The sequence below is a fragment of the Lissotriton vulgaris genome, chromosome 2_1, assembly GCF_964263255.1.
Source record: "Lissotriton vulgaris chromosome 2_1, aLisVul1.2, whole genome shotgun sequence".
In the NCBI taxonomy this organism is placed as follows: Eukaryota; Metazoa; Chordata; class Amphibia; order Caudata; family Salamandridae; genus Lissotriton; species Lissotriton vulgaris.
The window spans coordinates 1,067,283,499-1,067,297,533 of record NC_141687.1 but is presented as its reverse complement, the minus strand read 5'-3'; the positions used below and the strand labels follow the sequence as shown (position 1 = coordinate 1,067,297,533).

General features: G+C 48.6%; 1 protein-coding gene across 2 annotated transcripts in view; it reads left to right on the top strand.

Annotated features, from left to right (window-relative positions):
- Positions 1 to 14,035, top strand: part of DDX6 (DEAD-box helicase 6) — a 214,129-nt gene that overhangs the window by 82,879 nt on the left and 117,215 nt on the right. For both annotated transcript variants that reach the window (XM_086956738.1, XM_086956739.1), the window contains exons 7-8: positions 8,724 to 8,818; positions 9,551 to 9,673. In XM_086956738.1, the coding sequence (XP_086812864.1) occupies positions 8,724 to 8,818; positions 9,551 to 9,673 (218 nt within the window). The remainder of the gene's footprint in view (positions 1 to 8,723; positions 8,819 to 9,550; positions 9,674 to 14,035) is intronic.

Below are 14,035 nucleotides of genomic sequence, written 5' to 3'. Positions count from 1 at the left end.
TGGCTCTGTGTGTGTGTGGCTCTGTGTGTGTGTGGCTCTGTGTGTGTGTGGCTCTGTGTGGCTCTGTGTGTGTGTGGCTCTGTGTGTGTGTGGCTCTGTGTGTGTGTGGCTCTGTGTGTGTGGCTCTGTGTGTGTGGCTCTGTGTGTGTGTGGCTCTGTGTGTGTGTGGCTCTGTGTGTGTGTGGCTCTGTGTGTGTGTGTGGCTCTGTGTGTGTGTGTGTGTGGCTCTGTGTGTGTGTGTGTGTGGCTCTGTGTGTGTGTGTGTGTGTGGCTCTGTGTGTGTGTGTGTGTGTGTGGCTCTGTGTGTGTGTGTGTGTGTGGCTCTGTGTGTGTGTGTGTGTGGCTCTGTGTGTGTGTGTGGCGCTGTGTGTGTGTGTGGCTGTGTGGCTGTGTGTGTGTGTGTGGCTGTGTGTGTGTGTGTGGGGCGCGCTGTGTGTGTGTGTGGGGCGCGCTGTGTGTGTGGCTGTGTGTGTGTGTGTGGGGCGCGCGCTGTGTGTGGGGGGCGCGCTGTGTGTGTGTGGGGGGCGCGCTGTGTGTGTGTGGGGGGCGCGCTGTGTGTGTGTGTGGGGCGCGCTGTGTGTGTGGCTGTGTGTGTGTGTGTGGGGCGCGCGCTGTGTGTGGGGGGCGCGCTGTGTGTGTGTGTGGGGGGCGCGCTGTGTGTGTGTGTGGGGGGCGCGCTGTGTGTGTGTGGGGGGCGCGCTGTGTGTGTGTGGGGGGCGCGCTGTGTGTGTGTGGGGGGCGCGCTGTGTGTGTGGGGCGCGCTGTGTGTGTGGGGCGCGCTGTGTGTGTGTGGGGCGCGCTGTGTGTGTGTGTGGGGCGCGCTGTGTGTGTGTGTGGGGCGCGCTGTGTGTGTGTGTGGGGCGCGCTGTGTGTGTGTGTGGGGCGCGCTGTGTGTGTGTGTGGGGCGCGCTGTGTGTGTGTGTGGGGCGCGCTGTGTGTGTGTGGGGCGCGCTGTGTGTGTGTGTGTGGGGCGCGCTGTGTGTGTGTGTGGGGCGCGCTGTGTGTGTGTGTGGGGCGCGCTGTGTGTGTGTGTGTGGGGCGCGCTGTGTGTGTGTGTGTGGGGCGCGCTCGCTGTGTGGGGGTGGCGCACTCGCTGTGTGGGGGTGGCGCGCTTGGTGTGGGGGTGGCGCGCTTGGTGTGGGGGTGGCGCGCTTGGTGTGTGGCTCTGTGTGTGTGTGTGGCTCTGTGTGTGTGTGTGGCTCTGTGTGTGTGTGTGGCTGTGTGTGTGTGGCTGTGTGTGTGTGTGGCGCGCGCTGTGTGTATGTGTGTGTGTGGGGCGCGCTGTGTGTGTGTGTGTGTGGGGCGCGCTGTGTGTGTGTGTGTGTGTGGGGCGCGCTGTGTGTGTGTGTGTGTGTGGGGCGCGCTGTGTGTGTGTGTGTGTGGCGCGCTGTGTGTGTGTGGCGCGCTGTGTGTGTGGGGCGCGCTGTGTGTGTGTGGGGCGCGCTGTGTGTGTGTGTGGGGCGCGCTGTGTGTGTGTGTGTGGGGTGCGCTGTGTGTGTGTGGGGCGCGCTGTGTGTGTGTGTGGGGCGCGCTGTGTGTGTGTGTGGGGCGCGCTGTGTGTGTGTGTGGGGCGCGCTGTGTGTGTGTGTGGGGCGCGCTGTGTGTGTGTGTGGGGCGCGCTGTGTGTGTGTGTGGGGCGCGCTGTGTGTGTGTGTGGGGCGCGCTGTGTGTGTGTGTGGGGCGCGCTGTGTGTGTGTGTGGGGCGCGCTGTGTGTGTGTGTGGGGCGCGCTGTGTGTGTGTGGGGGTGGCGCGCTTGGTGTGGGGGTGGCGCGCTTGGTGTGGGGGTGGCGCGCTTGGTGTGGGGGTGGCGCGCTTGGTGTGGGGGTGGCGCGCTTGGTGTGGGGGTGGCGCGCTTGGTGTGGGGGTGGCGCGCTTGGTGTGTGTGGCTGGCGCGCTTGGTGTGTGTGGCTGTGTGTGTGTGTGTGGCTGTGTGTGTGTGTGTGTGTGTGGGGCGCGCTGTGTGTGTGTGGGGCGCGCTGTGTGTGTGTGTGGGGCGCGCTGTGTGTGTGTGTGTGGGGCGCGCTGTGTGTGTGTGTGTGGGGCGCGCTGTGTGTGTGTGTGGGGCGCGCTGTGTGTGTGTGTGTGGGGCGCGCTGTGTGTGTGTGTGGGGCGCGCTGTGTGTGTGTGTGGGGCGCGCTGTGTGTGTGTGTGTGTGGGGCGCGCTGTGTGTGTGTGTGTGTGGGGCGCGCTGTGTGTGTGTGTGTGGGGGGCGCGCTGTGTGTGTGTGTGGGGTGCGCTGTGTGTGTGTGTGGGGCGCGCTCGCTGTGTGGGGGTGGCGCGCTCGCTGTGTGGGGGTGGCGCGCTGTGTGTGTGTGTGTGGTTGTCGTGTCTGAGGAATGCCAATGAATTACTTGAATGAAGTCCGGGAGAAAAAGTTACTAGCCCAGATGAAATGAAGATGGTCTCCGATGTGTATCAAAAGCGTTAAATGGCGCAGGGCAGTGAGTGTTTTAACACGAGCACGGTTTCTCACTTGCCTCACAGGGCCTGTGGCCAGAAGTGCCAGTCAAAGGTTCCGGCCAGTGTCACTCAGTTTACCGAGTTTGCTAATTCACAAAGAATGTGGCTACTGGTTTTGGCAGTGAGGATTTATTGACTAAATTAGATTAAGACTCTACAGATGCACTTGTTTAAATGCACTTTCTTTAGTCTTTAATCCCGATTCTTCAAGAAACCCTTGACTTGTGGGCGAATATGACACGCCCCCCCCCCCCCCTCCCGTTGCTAAAATATTGAGTGTGTAACTAGGCCCCTACTTAAACTTTTGCACTGTAGCAAAACCAGTAAAAAATACTGTTTTCTCCATGTTTTAATCGAAGCAGGGAAGGCGAGGTCAGATCAAAGCTGTAGTTTTACACCAGGGAGAAAAATATAGCAACTTTTTAGGTCTCGCCTGTCGATGCGCATGCGCATCGAGCAAGCGAGACTATGGGGGCTTATCCACTCTTTATCCAACTTGCAAGGAATCGTGGCGATTCCTTGCATTGCCTGTGACTTTTAAGCTCAATGCGCATGCGCATTGAGCTTAAAAGCGCGTGCACATCAGTTCCCTCAGCCGCACTCCAGGCCCCCGCTCCGCCCCCTCCCCTGCCCGCCGTGTCGCATTTCTCCTCCCCCTCCCCTTATCTGCCTTCTCTCCGTCTGTTCCCGCTCCGCCCCCTCCCCTGCCCGCCGTGTCGCATTTCTCCTCCCCCCTCCCCTTCTCTCTCTTCCCTCCAGCGCCCTGCAATGCATTTTTTTATTTATCAGAGCCGTCCAAGCCGATGCCCTCTAACACCCTGTTCCCACCTTAAATCCACTGCTACTCTCCCTAGATCCCTCCGTCGCCTGACTATTCCCCTTCTGCTACTACTTTCCTCTTCCTACATATCTCTTGCCTACTTAGTCCATGTTCTCGACTTCGGCGCCCACCTCTGCCTATCGTTGGCTCTTCTTGCACCTCCTCTTCCTCTCTCTGCACGGCACCTCCTCTTCCCCCTCCCACTCAGACCGACTGTGCTGTTTTGAGTAATCAAAGGTATGTACTTTTTACTGACATAGGATTTAAAAAACCTCGTTTAGAGAATTCAAGTCGGTGTAAAGTGTTGTCCATGTTTATACCCCCTGGTTGTTGGGTTCTCGTCGACTAGTTTTAAAAGTGGCAAACTTTTGAATACCTTTCCATTCACTTTCAGTATTGGCTTTAGTTTAACGGCTTTCAGGAGGTTCTGAAGAGCACGTTAGTTAGGCTGCTGAAACTTTATTTGACCATAGGAAATCCTCCTGTTTTGTTTTTTTCAGTCGCATGTACTATGCGAGTGACTTTAACGTAGCACATTTTGTACGATGTTTTTTTTTATTGCGGCAGAGCTCCTGACGGATTTAATTGCGCTTACAGTTTTGACGAAAATCATATGCGGCATCTCAGGAACATCATACTAAACTGATGGGGACTCGGTGATTTAGTTATCCACGTAAATCATGGTACAGAAATCCGCGCGCTGTTTGCCTGGGGGTGGGTGGGTGAGCCTGGCAGCAGTGACGGGTCCTGGTGTAAGTTTCACAGCGTTCTTTCCTTTCCGGGTGTCCGACAACACACAGTATAGGGCTCGACTGCCTATTTTTACTGAGCCGGGCACTCTGGTAACAACCCCCCCTCCCCAATCATCCGTCTAGGACAGGGTCTTCAGAGCGCATTAAACTCTCTCGCCCCTCTTTCATATTTACATGTCTGCCCGCTCCCCTCAGTGAGACCAGTAGCAGAAAAGGGCAGGAGGGGGGCAGTATATATTTTTTAAGGTTGTGTGTGTATTTCCACATAACTTCTCTTTACACAGTTGAGTAGCAGTGAGCTTTACAGATGATTTGTGAAATGGAAATTGTGTGGCTCTGGTAGTTGTGAACAGAGGTTTTTACCAGCTCCAGAGCCGAAAGTGGGTTTGCACCGTGTGAATGTTCTGCTGGACTCCTCTGAGAGCATGACACAAGAGCTCTGCGAGGTGGTGCGTGGTCATACATTTGTGAACGTCCGTTTATTAGTATACTAATAGTACATGTTTTAATTGGGGACATGTTTGCACACCGGCATGACATCAATGTGTTTATGCCTCACTGGTGCAATGTATGAAGCACACGGAAAGATGATAATAGGAGCGAGCTTACTAGTAAACTCCGATTCATGCATTTATTACCAGTGTTTTACCACTTCCTGTGCTCTAACTCTCCTTTAACACTTTTCGCAACTATCGGCATGAATCCATTATCGGCACGGCGTAAAGCATGTGTGCAGGTCCGCAGAGAGGGATATTATTTATTACCATGGGGGGGGGTCGTGATCAACTCGTGCCCTCTTCCGAATCAACGTTAAGCTGCACTAGTTTATATAGCGGACATTTTTCCACTGTCCTACATCCACCACCCCCTCACACCCCCTAACCCTCACCCTCACCACCTCACACACCCTCACTCACCCTCACCCACCCTCACACACCCTCACTCACCCTCACACACACACACCCTCACACACCCTCACACACCCTCACACACCCACTCACCCTCTCACACCTGCTGCACTCTCCTGCTCTCTAGAGATGTGGCCTAACGACCAGAGCTGCCATCTGTCACGTAAATACAAAACATGTTGCATTCAAAATGCTATAGGTGTCACATTCGCGAAAGTTATAACTATTGGCGTTGTAAATGACAAAGCTATCAATTTAGCTATTTGGAAAACCAACAAATAAATAAAATATTTGTCATTTACAAGACCAATAGCTCCAACTTTTCTAATGCGAGACCTATTGCATTTCCAATGCTTGTTTACTCTTTCATTCTTGCATGCACTGTCATTCGCACCCGTACACTTTCTCTCACCTCACTTGCTGGCTGTCTGTTTCCTGTCAGGGTCTGGGAGAGAGTCGGTTGAGGACGGAAGAGGGAGGGGCCAGCTAAAGGTGACCGATGGCTGAGAACACGTGTTTGGGTGGGGGGGGAGGGTAGTGAAATGGACACGCAGATGTTGGTGGAGGTGGAGGTCAGGAGGCTGCTGAGCGACATCACTGTTACCGCATTAAGGAGGTCAATCTCGCAGGCATTGCCTTTCTAATTCTCCCTCACACACACCCCACTCTTTCCCACTCAGTCTCACATGGACACCTATGCACAGACGAGTGTGCTTATTCATTCGGTCTCTCTATTGCACATTCATTCTGCCACGCATTCAAAATTCGCACCCGTACACTTTCTCTCACCTCACTTGCTGGCTGTCTGTTTCCTATCAGGGTCTGGGAGGGAGTCGGTTGAGTACGGGAGAGGGAGGGGCTAGCTAAAGGTGACCGATGGCTGAGAACTCACTCTTTACTACTCACTCTTCACCTTACTCTACAACTCTCTACTACTCTATACTCACTCTAGTACTTTCCTACTCACTATTACTAATTCTCTATTAATCACTCTATTACTCTAGTACTCACTCTACTACACTCTACTCCTCCACTACGCACTCTACTACTCACTCTACTACTCACTATCTACTACTCACTATTACTCACCCAACTCACTCTACTACTTACTCTCTACTCACTTTCTACTACTCTACTCACACTCTACTAATCACTACTACTCCCGCGCTGCTACTCCCGCGCTGCTACTCCCGCGCTAGTCCTCACGCGCTACTCCACACTCGCAAGTCGCCTCACGCGCTACTACACACTCGCAAGTCGCCTCACGCGCTACTACACACTCGCAAGTCGCCTCACGCGCTACTACACACTCGCAAGTCGCCTCACGTGCTACTACACACTCGCAAGTCGCCTCACGCGCTACTGCACACTCGCAAGTCGCCTCACGCGCTACTACACACTCGCAAGTCGCCTCACGCGCTACTACACACTCGCAAGTCTCCTCACGCGCTACTACACACTCGCAAGTCGCCTCACGCGCTACTACACACTCGCAAGTCGCCTCACGCGCTACTACACACTCGCAAGTCGCCTCACGCGCTACTACACACTCGCAAGTCGCCTCACGCGCTACTACACACTCGCAAGTCGCCTCACGCGCTACTACACACTCGCAAGTCGCCTCACGCGCTACTACACACTCGCAAGTCGCCTCACGCGCTACTACACACTCGCAAGTCGCCTCACGCGCTACTACACACTCGCAAGTCGCCTCACGCGCTACTACACACTCACAAGTCGCCTCACGCGCTACTACACACTCGCAAGTCGCCTCACGCGCTACTACACACTCGCCTACACTTTACTAACTCTTTAGTGCTCACTCACTACTACTCTCTGCTACTGTGTGAAACAGCAGTGTTGGACATTTTAATTGTTTTATTTTTTTAAACATAAATAAAACGCATTATTTGCAATGTCAATAGCTCAAACTCATAAATACGCGACCTATTGCATTGCACATGCAATAGGTCTCGCATTTGCAAGAGATTAAGCTATTGGCATTGTACATGACAATGCCATTTATTTATCTGTTTTCAAAACCAACACATAAATAAAAAAATGTGTCCTGTACAATGCCAATAGCTCTAACTTTTGCAAAGGCGAGACCGTTGCATTGTAAATGCTTGGTAATGTATGGTGTGGTTTTAATCACATTTTTTTCCAGCTGTTAATTTGGCTAGCATGACCACTGTCTAACAGCACACTATCATTTAGTCCTTCCAAGCAACATGAGAATTTTGTTAGTCTATTCGTGAGCTATAATTTTGTTTCATTCTTTGCTTCACCTTTCATTTTTCAGGACGCACATGGGATACCTTGGTTCAAAATAGGAACTCTAGCTTCTCACTATAAAGGCATCACACACCAATTAATATGAACAGCGCCAATCGTTTTCATGATCATTATGAACTCCCTAAGTTGGAACTATTGATCCTGTAAAATATTCAACAAGTGTTTAACATTTTACAGGAAAAATACGTCATTTAATGATAACATAATAAATATAAAATGTCAATCAGAATTTCTAGCAATATTGTATTATAATTAAGGCTCCCTGTTTTCCGTTTTTACTGATTTTTATAGATAAATACCGACCAAAAACATTACACTTGTCTATTTATTTTATTGCCTGCGTTTTGAGTAATTTTAAATGGTCTTTTCATGACTGCCAGGCCAATAGCTGTGTGGATTGATAAGGGGGTTATAGGGAATTTTAGTAAAGAGGCTTAAACAGCAATAGATTTGCACATGGTTGGTACTGAAATTTGCATATTTCCATATCCATGCCCTGATTTATCTTTCTGCGGGTGTTCACAACACTGAAACCTGGCAGACAATCAAGCATGAGTGCATATTTATCAGTTAAATGTGGAAATATTCTAATTTAAGCTTAATTTTTGCACAAAACCCAAAATAAATCTGGATAAATACAGATATAATTAGCAAAAAATAAATACGGATAAATACAGACCGACATGGCAAAAAAATACCATAAAACCGGGAGTCCCAATTATGCTCTAGGATAAAATTTCCAGCAGTGTACGGAGTCCAAGGAAGCAGTGATACTTGGCGAAGTTTGATGTTTATAATTTACATATGTTGGCAGCATATTCTTCAGTATCGCACAAATTGTGTTAACTCTGATAAATATTTTTTAAAGAAAGTTTAAACAAGAGTACACACTACATATTTACTTGTTTTCCCAATAGTGAACCGGTCATTGAGATTGGAGAGTTGCGTTCTAGAAGCCATAGAACATCTATTTTTTCCAACATTCTCAAATTTCAAACATGAATGCCTGGAAATCTCATTTTAACACTGTACTTGAAGGGTGGTGGTATGCATCTGTTGGATTGTGGAAGGTACACGTTTGCTTTCTATAATTTTACAGAGCCTGTATTCATGCTTTCGTGTTGGGTTGAAATCTCATTTGCATATCTGATCTTGATAAATATTTTATGAAGTAGAATATTTCAGAATGCAAAATACTCTTGTTCCATGTAAAGCCAAACACTCATTTAAATTCAGTCCTTTGATTTGAGTATATATATTTATAGTGGAATATTGGGCAGTCTTTATATAAAAAAACCTTTATTGGCTAATGATGAAAAGGTCTCCCATAATATGGATTTGTTTTTAGCTATCTGTAGCAGTTGGTTTGTATGCAGACTATTATGATTGAAATAAACTGCATTTTGCTATGTCACTGAGGATTGCGCATAAGAGGCATGGCAGTGTTTTTGTCTTTATTGTAATTTGCTTTTATTTTGTTTTTTCAGTGCATGTCGTGATTGCAACCCCTGGGAGAATCCTGGATTTGATAAAGAAGGGAGTGGCAAAGGTTGACCACACCCAGATGATCGTATTGGATGAGGTAACCTCTCTATTCTTTACTTCTATTGTGGTAGCGTCTTGTGCAGTTTCCATATGCTACTTGCACTTGGAAGCTATTGGAGAAGGGTGGTTGACTGCTGGGTTCAGATTCATGTTAGTTTTTGCTGCTGTCTCTAGGCTTTCAGCGGTGGCATATTCTGAGCTGTTCAGAACTTTCTTTGCTAGCTCTAAAACTTACTTTTAGAAGGAACAAAATTAGCTGGTCTAAGAGCAGTGTTGGTTTGGGTAGAACTTGGTTGTAGAGATCACTTTGTAATAGGTCAAACCTTCATTTACACTGGTTTTGCTGTGGCAATTTTTTGACACTGGCAACAGAGGGCAGTGCTCACAAGGGTATTCACTTTGTGCAGGGTTTTAACAAGCAAGCTGTTGGCATGCAGAAACAAGTCTGCTTTCAGATTCCTTTTTCATATTGGTGGTAGTAGTAATGTGCCTTGTGGGAGCCCTGCACACCCATTTACCACTTCCATCAGGTTTGAGAAGTTTAAGTGGTTCTTCAATGCCTCCTATCCCAGTGCATCTATGGTCAAACTTTTTATTGTGGCTCAAATTCTCCAGGTTTAAACCCAAGCAATTCTATCCATGCCTTGTCCTACAAAAGAGCAGGTGGGTATCCTGCGTCCCGTTGTGAATTTCATAGCCATCAACAAACTCTCCGGATAGAAAGTGCTTTAGTGAATAGGAATTCCAAATTTATAATTTGTCTCCATAGGCAGACAAGCTGCTGTCTCAGGATTTCATGCAGATAATGGAAGAAATCATCTACACGCTACCTAAGTACCGGCAGATTCTGCTGTACTCTGCAACCTTCCCCCTTAGTGTACAGAAATTCATGGTAAGTGCATTGCTGTTGGCTGCCTGGTTACTTATTTTTTTATGCAAGCCTCTGTTAAGAGGTTCCTTGCCACATTTATTGTCATTGTAGTATATTGCCACTCAGACTTAGCAAGATAAGCATACTCTGTGCATTTCGTTGTGTAATTTTCTTAAAATTTGTGTTCTACCTAGTGCACAGTTATTAATTGTGATAAGACATGACTATAGGTCCAATGTTACAGATGGGTGATTGGTCTCAACGGTACAGGATTATACCAATTGTAACAGTGTGCTCATGTATTGCTTTTCATCAATTTTGCTGCATGGTTCTCCCACACAAACTCATGACATTTTGCCAGCTCATCAATCTGAGTACTGTAGCCTCTGGTCCTGAGCCCTATCCCGAAACACCTAAGACATTCCTTTCATACTGGACAAAAAACCCTGTGACCACCCCTGCCTTTAGGCCATAGTCTGCACCAAAAGACTGACTAATGCCTGCCCTTGGGCCCGGTACCGAAAGACCAACCTAATCCATCTACAATTTCCATTTCTGTGCTGAGTCTACCTTCGGTACTGAGCCAATCAGTTCCATCTTTAGCTCTAACTGACCTTTCCGCTGAAACAAACACTCCTTGGCTCCGAAATCTTTGAAACCAGCCCCAAATCTGATCCTGGCACACCTGTGGAACTTATTCTCCACTAGGTACAAGAGAAACTGGATGCTTTTCAAAAGCAAATGCACACCCAGCCACGTACAGGATGTGTTTTTGCTAAACTTTGAGTTCGGCTCCACCGACCTCAGACAACTCTCCTTCGGAACGGCTATTGCTATTCCAGTCCCGGCCAAATAGAAGGCAGTGCAAAATCACCAGTCCTTTGCCTCTTCCATCTATACCTCCACTGCAATCCACACCACCTCCGCCACGTTCACCATCTCCCCTGCATTCATCATCTCCACCCTCTGATGGGGACCCCTTAAATAGAATACCTCCAAGAAATCCCCATTCTGCAATGAGATCGGGATACTTTTGATACACCACCACGAGCTGTTCAGCATGATATAGACCCTCCAGTGGACACTGACCCAGATCTATATCCCACTCGTCCATTTCCTGATGACTCCATGTCGTACCAAGACCTTACTGGTATAGCAGCGGTTTCATGAGGTCGAGCTACACAAACCTATGGAAAATTATTTCCTCTTTGAAACGCTCTTACACACACAGGGCCACTCAATACCTCCATAAGCTTATGGGTATGTTGCTTCATGCAGATGTTTTCAAAGATCCTGCTTGAGCATCCAGGGTGGGTAAAAATATAAAGCTCCTCCATCAGACCCATTTTCATCAGGAGACCGATTCCTTTGGACTTGCTTGTTCTTAGTCAATTCTTGCAAGTGACCTAATTACCAAGCTGCCAGTAATGCACCACCTTCTGACAAGGAAAGTGAACAAATTGACACCTCTGGTGAAAGGGTTGCAGCTCAGTCTGTCAACTATTGGCGTATTGAAAATTCAATGGGTTTGCTGGCAAGGTATGGCCATGCCCACTGGGATGAAATGGAGGAAGTCCTCCAATATCTCCCAGAGGTGCATAAGAAAAGGCATCCATGGCTTGTATCGGAAGCAAAGCTTATTTCAAATACATCTATCTGTTGTGCCTTAGATTCAGCAGATACTACTGCGAAGGGGCTTAATACCAGTATCTTGTTGCAGCTCCATGCCTTTCTCCACATATTTGACTTGAAGCCAGAGGTCCAATAAAGTCTATTTATTGTCCCTTTTGACAAAGATCTTGTCGGTCCCCAGATTAAACTGGCCCTGGAAAAAATGAAAAAGAACAGACTTCCTTTTTACTTCAAACATCGAGCAGGTTAAAAAACCACCTCTTCAGTTTACTCTGCCTCGTACCAACATGGGCAGGGTCACCACTCTTCTCCCCCTAGGTTACTATAGAGGCAACTATGCCAAAGATGGAGGAAAAGGGGGTTTCCATGTGGTGCCACACCCAGCACCAACCGGACTTCCTTCTCCCTGAACATTTAACACCTGTTGGGGCGATAACAGGATTTTCTGCTCATACGGCAATCGATAACCTCAGACCAGGGTGTGTTGGACATTATCCAACATGATTACTATCTGGATCTTATTACCACACCTACAAACATTCCACCTAGTGCTCAGTGGTGCTCTCTGGAACACAAACATTCCTCAAACAGGAAGTTCAAGCTCTCTTGCTTAAAGGAGCTATAGAACCCATCTCTCTACAACATCTGGGCTTCAGGTGTAAACTCCCTGTAATTCCTAATCCCCAAAACCGAATGATCTTTACCCCACTCTGATTTATGGTCCTTAAATAATTACATCCTATCAGAGCATTTCCATATGGTCACTCAAAGATGTGATCCCGCTTCTCCAGCAAAGCGAAAGACTTGAAGGACGCCTGCTTTACATTCCCATACAGTCAGCACATCACCAATCCCACAGATTTGTCACAGGCAAACTTTACCAATTCAAAATCCTCCAAGTCAGGGTGACTACTGCACCATGAGTTTTCACCAAATGCCTAGCAGTGGTAGCAGCACATTTACGCAGACAAAGCATCCAGATCTTCCCATATCTCGACAACTGGCTTATCAGAGCCAGCACTCTTCCTCTGCTAGCAACACTCAAAAGACCTACACCGTCAACTAGGCTTATCAATTTTCAGAAACCTCATCCTCAACCTTTACAGGTTCAACCGTATATGGGGCTATCCTAAACACACAACTAGCATTAGCCTATCATAATACAGCAAGAATCCCAAATTTCCCAAAGCTACTACCATGTATCCAGTCAACAGCTCAGTCAGAACTGTCATGAATTTCCTCTGTGCCCCATGCATGACTACACAATGGTCCATTATTGGATTTGCTTGCACAACAGTGGTCTCAGTCACAGAGTAATTTAGAGGATCTAGTGTTGATAGACCGCCGCATTCATTGCTCTCTAGTGGTGGAACACCAACAACCTCTTAAAGGGGCGGCCTTTTCTAGACCCTGTTACTCCCACATCTGGACAACAGATGCATCAGTGACAAGTTGGGGTGCTCACTTACAGAATCTCAGTCCAGGATCTCTGGGATGCCAAAACACCAGGGTCTCAAGATCAACAACCTAGAGCTTCAAGATAGGCACTGACCTTGGAAGAACCTTTCTTACAGTTCTACAAGGATAAGGTGGTCCTTCACACCAGCCAAGAATTCCTTCCAAAGGTGGTCTCATTTCCACCGTAATCAGTTTGAGTTACTGGTCTTTCCTCAGACTGTTGCAGAGAGGGCTCTACATACAGTGGATGTTGAGATCTTATGTACTACAGTCGAGGCATGTGGGCTGCTGAATTCATATCTGTGCATAGATCGCCACCTAGTGTTGGGTCCGGATGATCGCACATTGTTGTCCTGGAAGAGTCTTTGAAGTATCACAAGATAGGTGGCTCCTCCCCTGGACTACAGTGCGCATGGGCATCGACTCCATCCTCAGATTGTTTTTTTCCGCCATTGGGTTCGGATGTGTATTCGTTCACTCTAGTCGGAATCGATATAAAACTTTCTTAAGACCAAAAGGCCTTTAGGTTTTCGTCTGTATAGTTTTGCGTTCGGTGCCCGATTCCTCCAGCTCTGTTCTGAGCCGGATTTCCAGAAGAGCCTCGTGCTTTTTGACGCTGAAGGCCCAATCGACGCCAGAGGCCTTATCGACGAACCATCATGGAACGGAGTCCGTTCAAGAGATGTCCCGTGTGCAACTCCAAGTATCCCAACATCGACGTCCACCCGGTGTGCAATAAGTGTCTGTCGCCGGATCATGATGAAGCCAGCTGCATGGCTTGCTGCCGTTTTCGATCCAAGAAGACTCTTCTGCATCGTCGCGCTGCGTGCCAGGAGGCCCAGCAGACTGCACCGGCGCCTGTGGACATATTCGATGCCGGGGATGATGGAGCTGACCGGGAGGTTCGTGAGAACCTGTTGAATCCCGCGTCGGAGGTCGACTTTAACTACGACGTGGATGTTGAAATGCTCTACGCGGAAGAAGTCGTCGACGAGGTAGGAGACGACGACTGGGCCTTTAAGGCCATGGAGGATAGCTCGAGCGAGGAGCTATCTCAAACTGACATTGGGGCCGAAACGCTTCAGGAGGCTCAGGTCGAGGGATCGCCACTAGGCCTTACCCAAGATCGAAACCGAAAGTAAAAACACTGGTCTCGACGCAAGTGAAAGCACTGATGCCTCCATCGAAACCAAGTGCATATTGCATTGGTCGGCTCAAAGTCCTCGGACCTGTCGGCGCCGACGAAGCAGAAGGGTGTTATCGAACCGAAGAAACAGCTCAAGGGCATTGAGA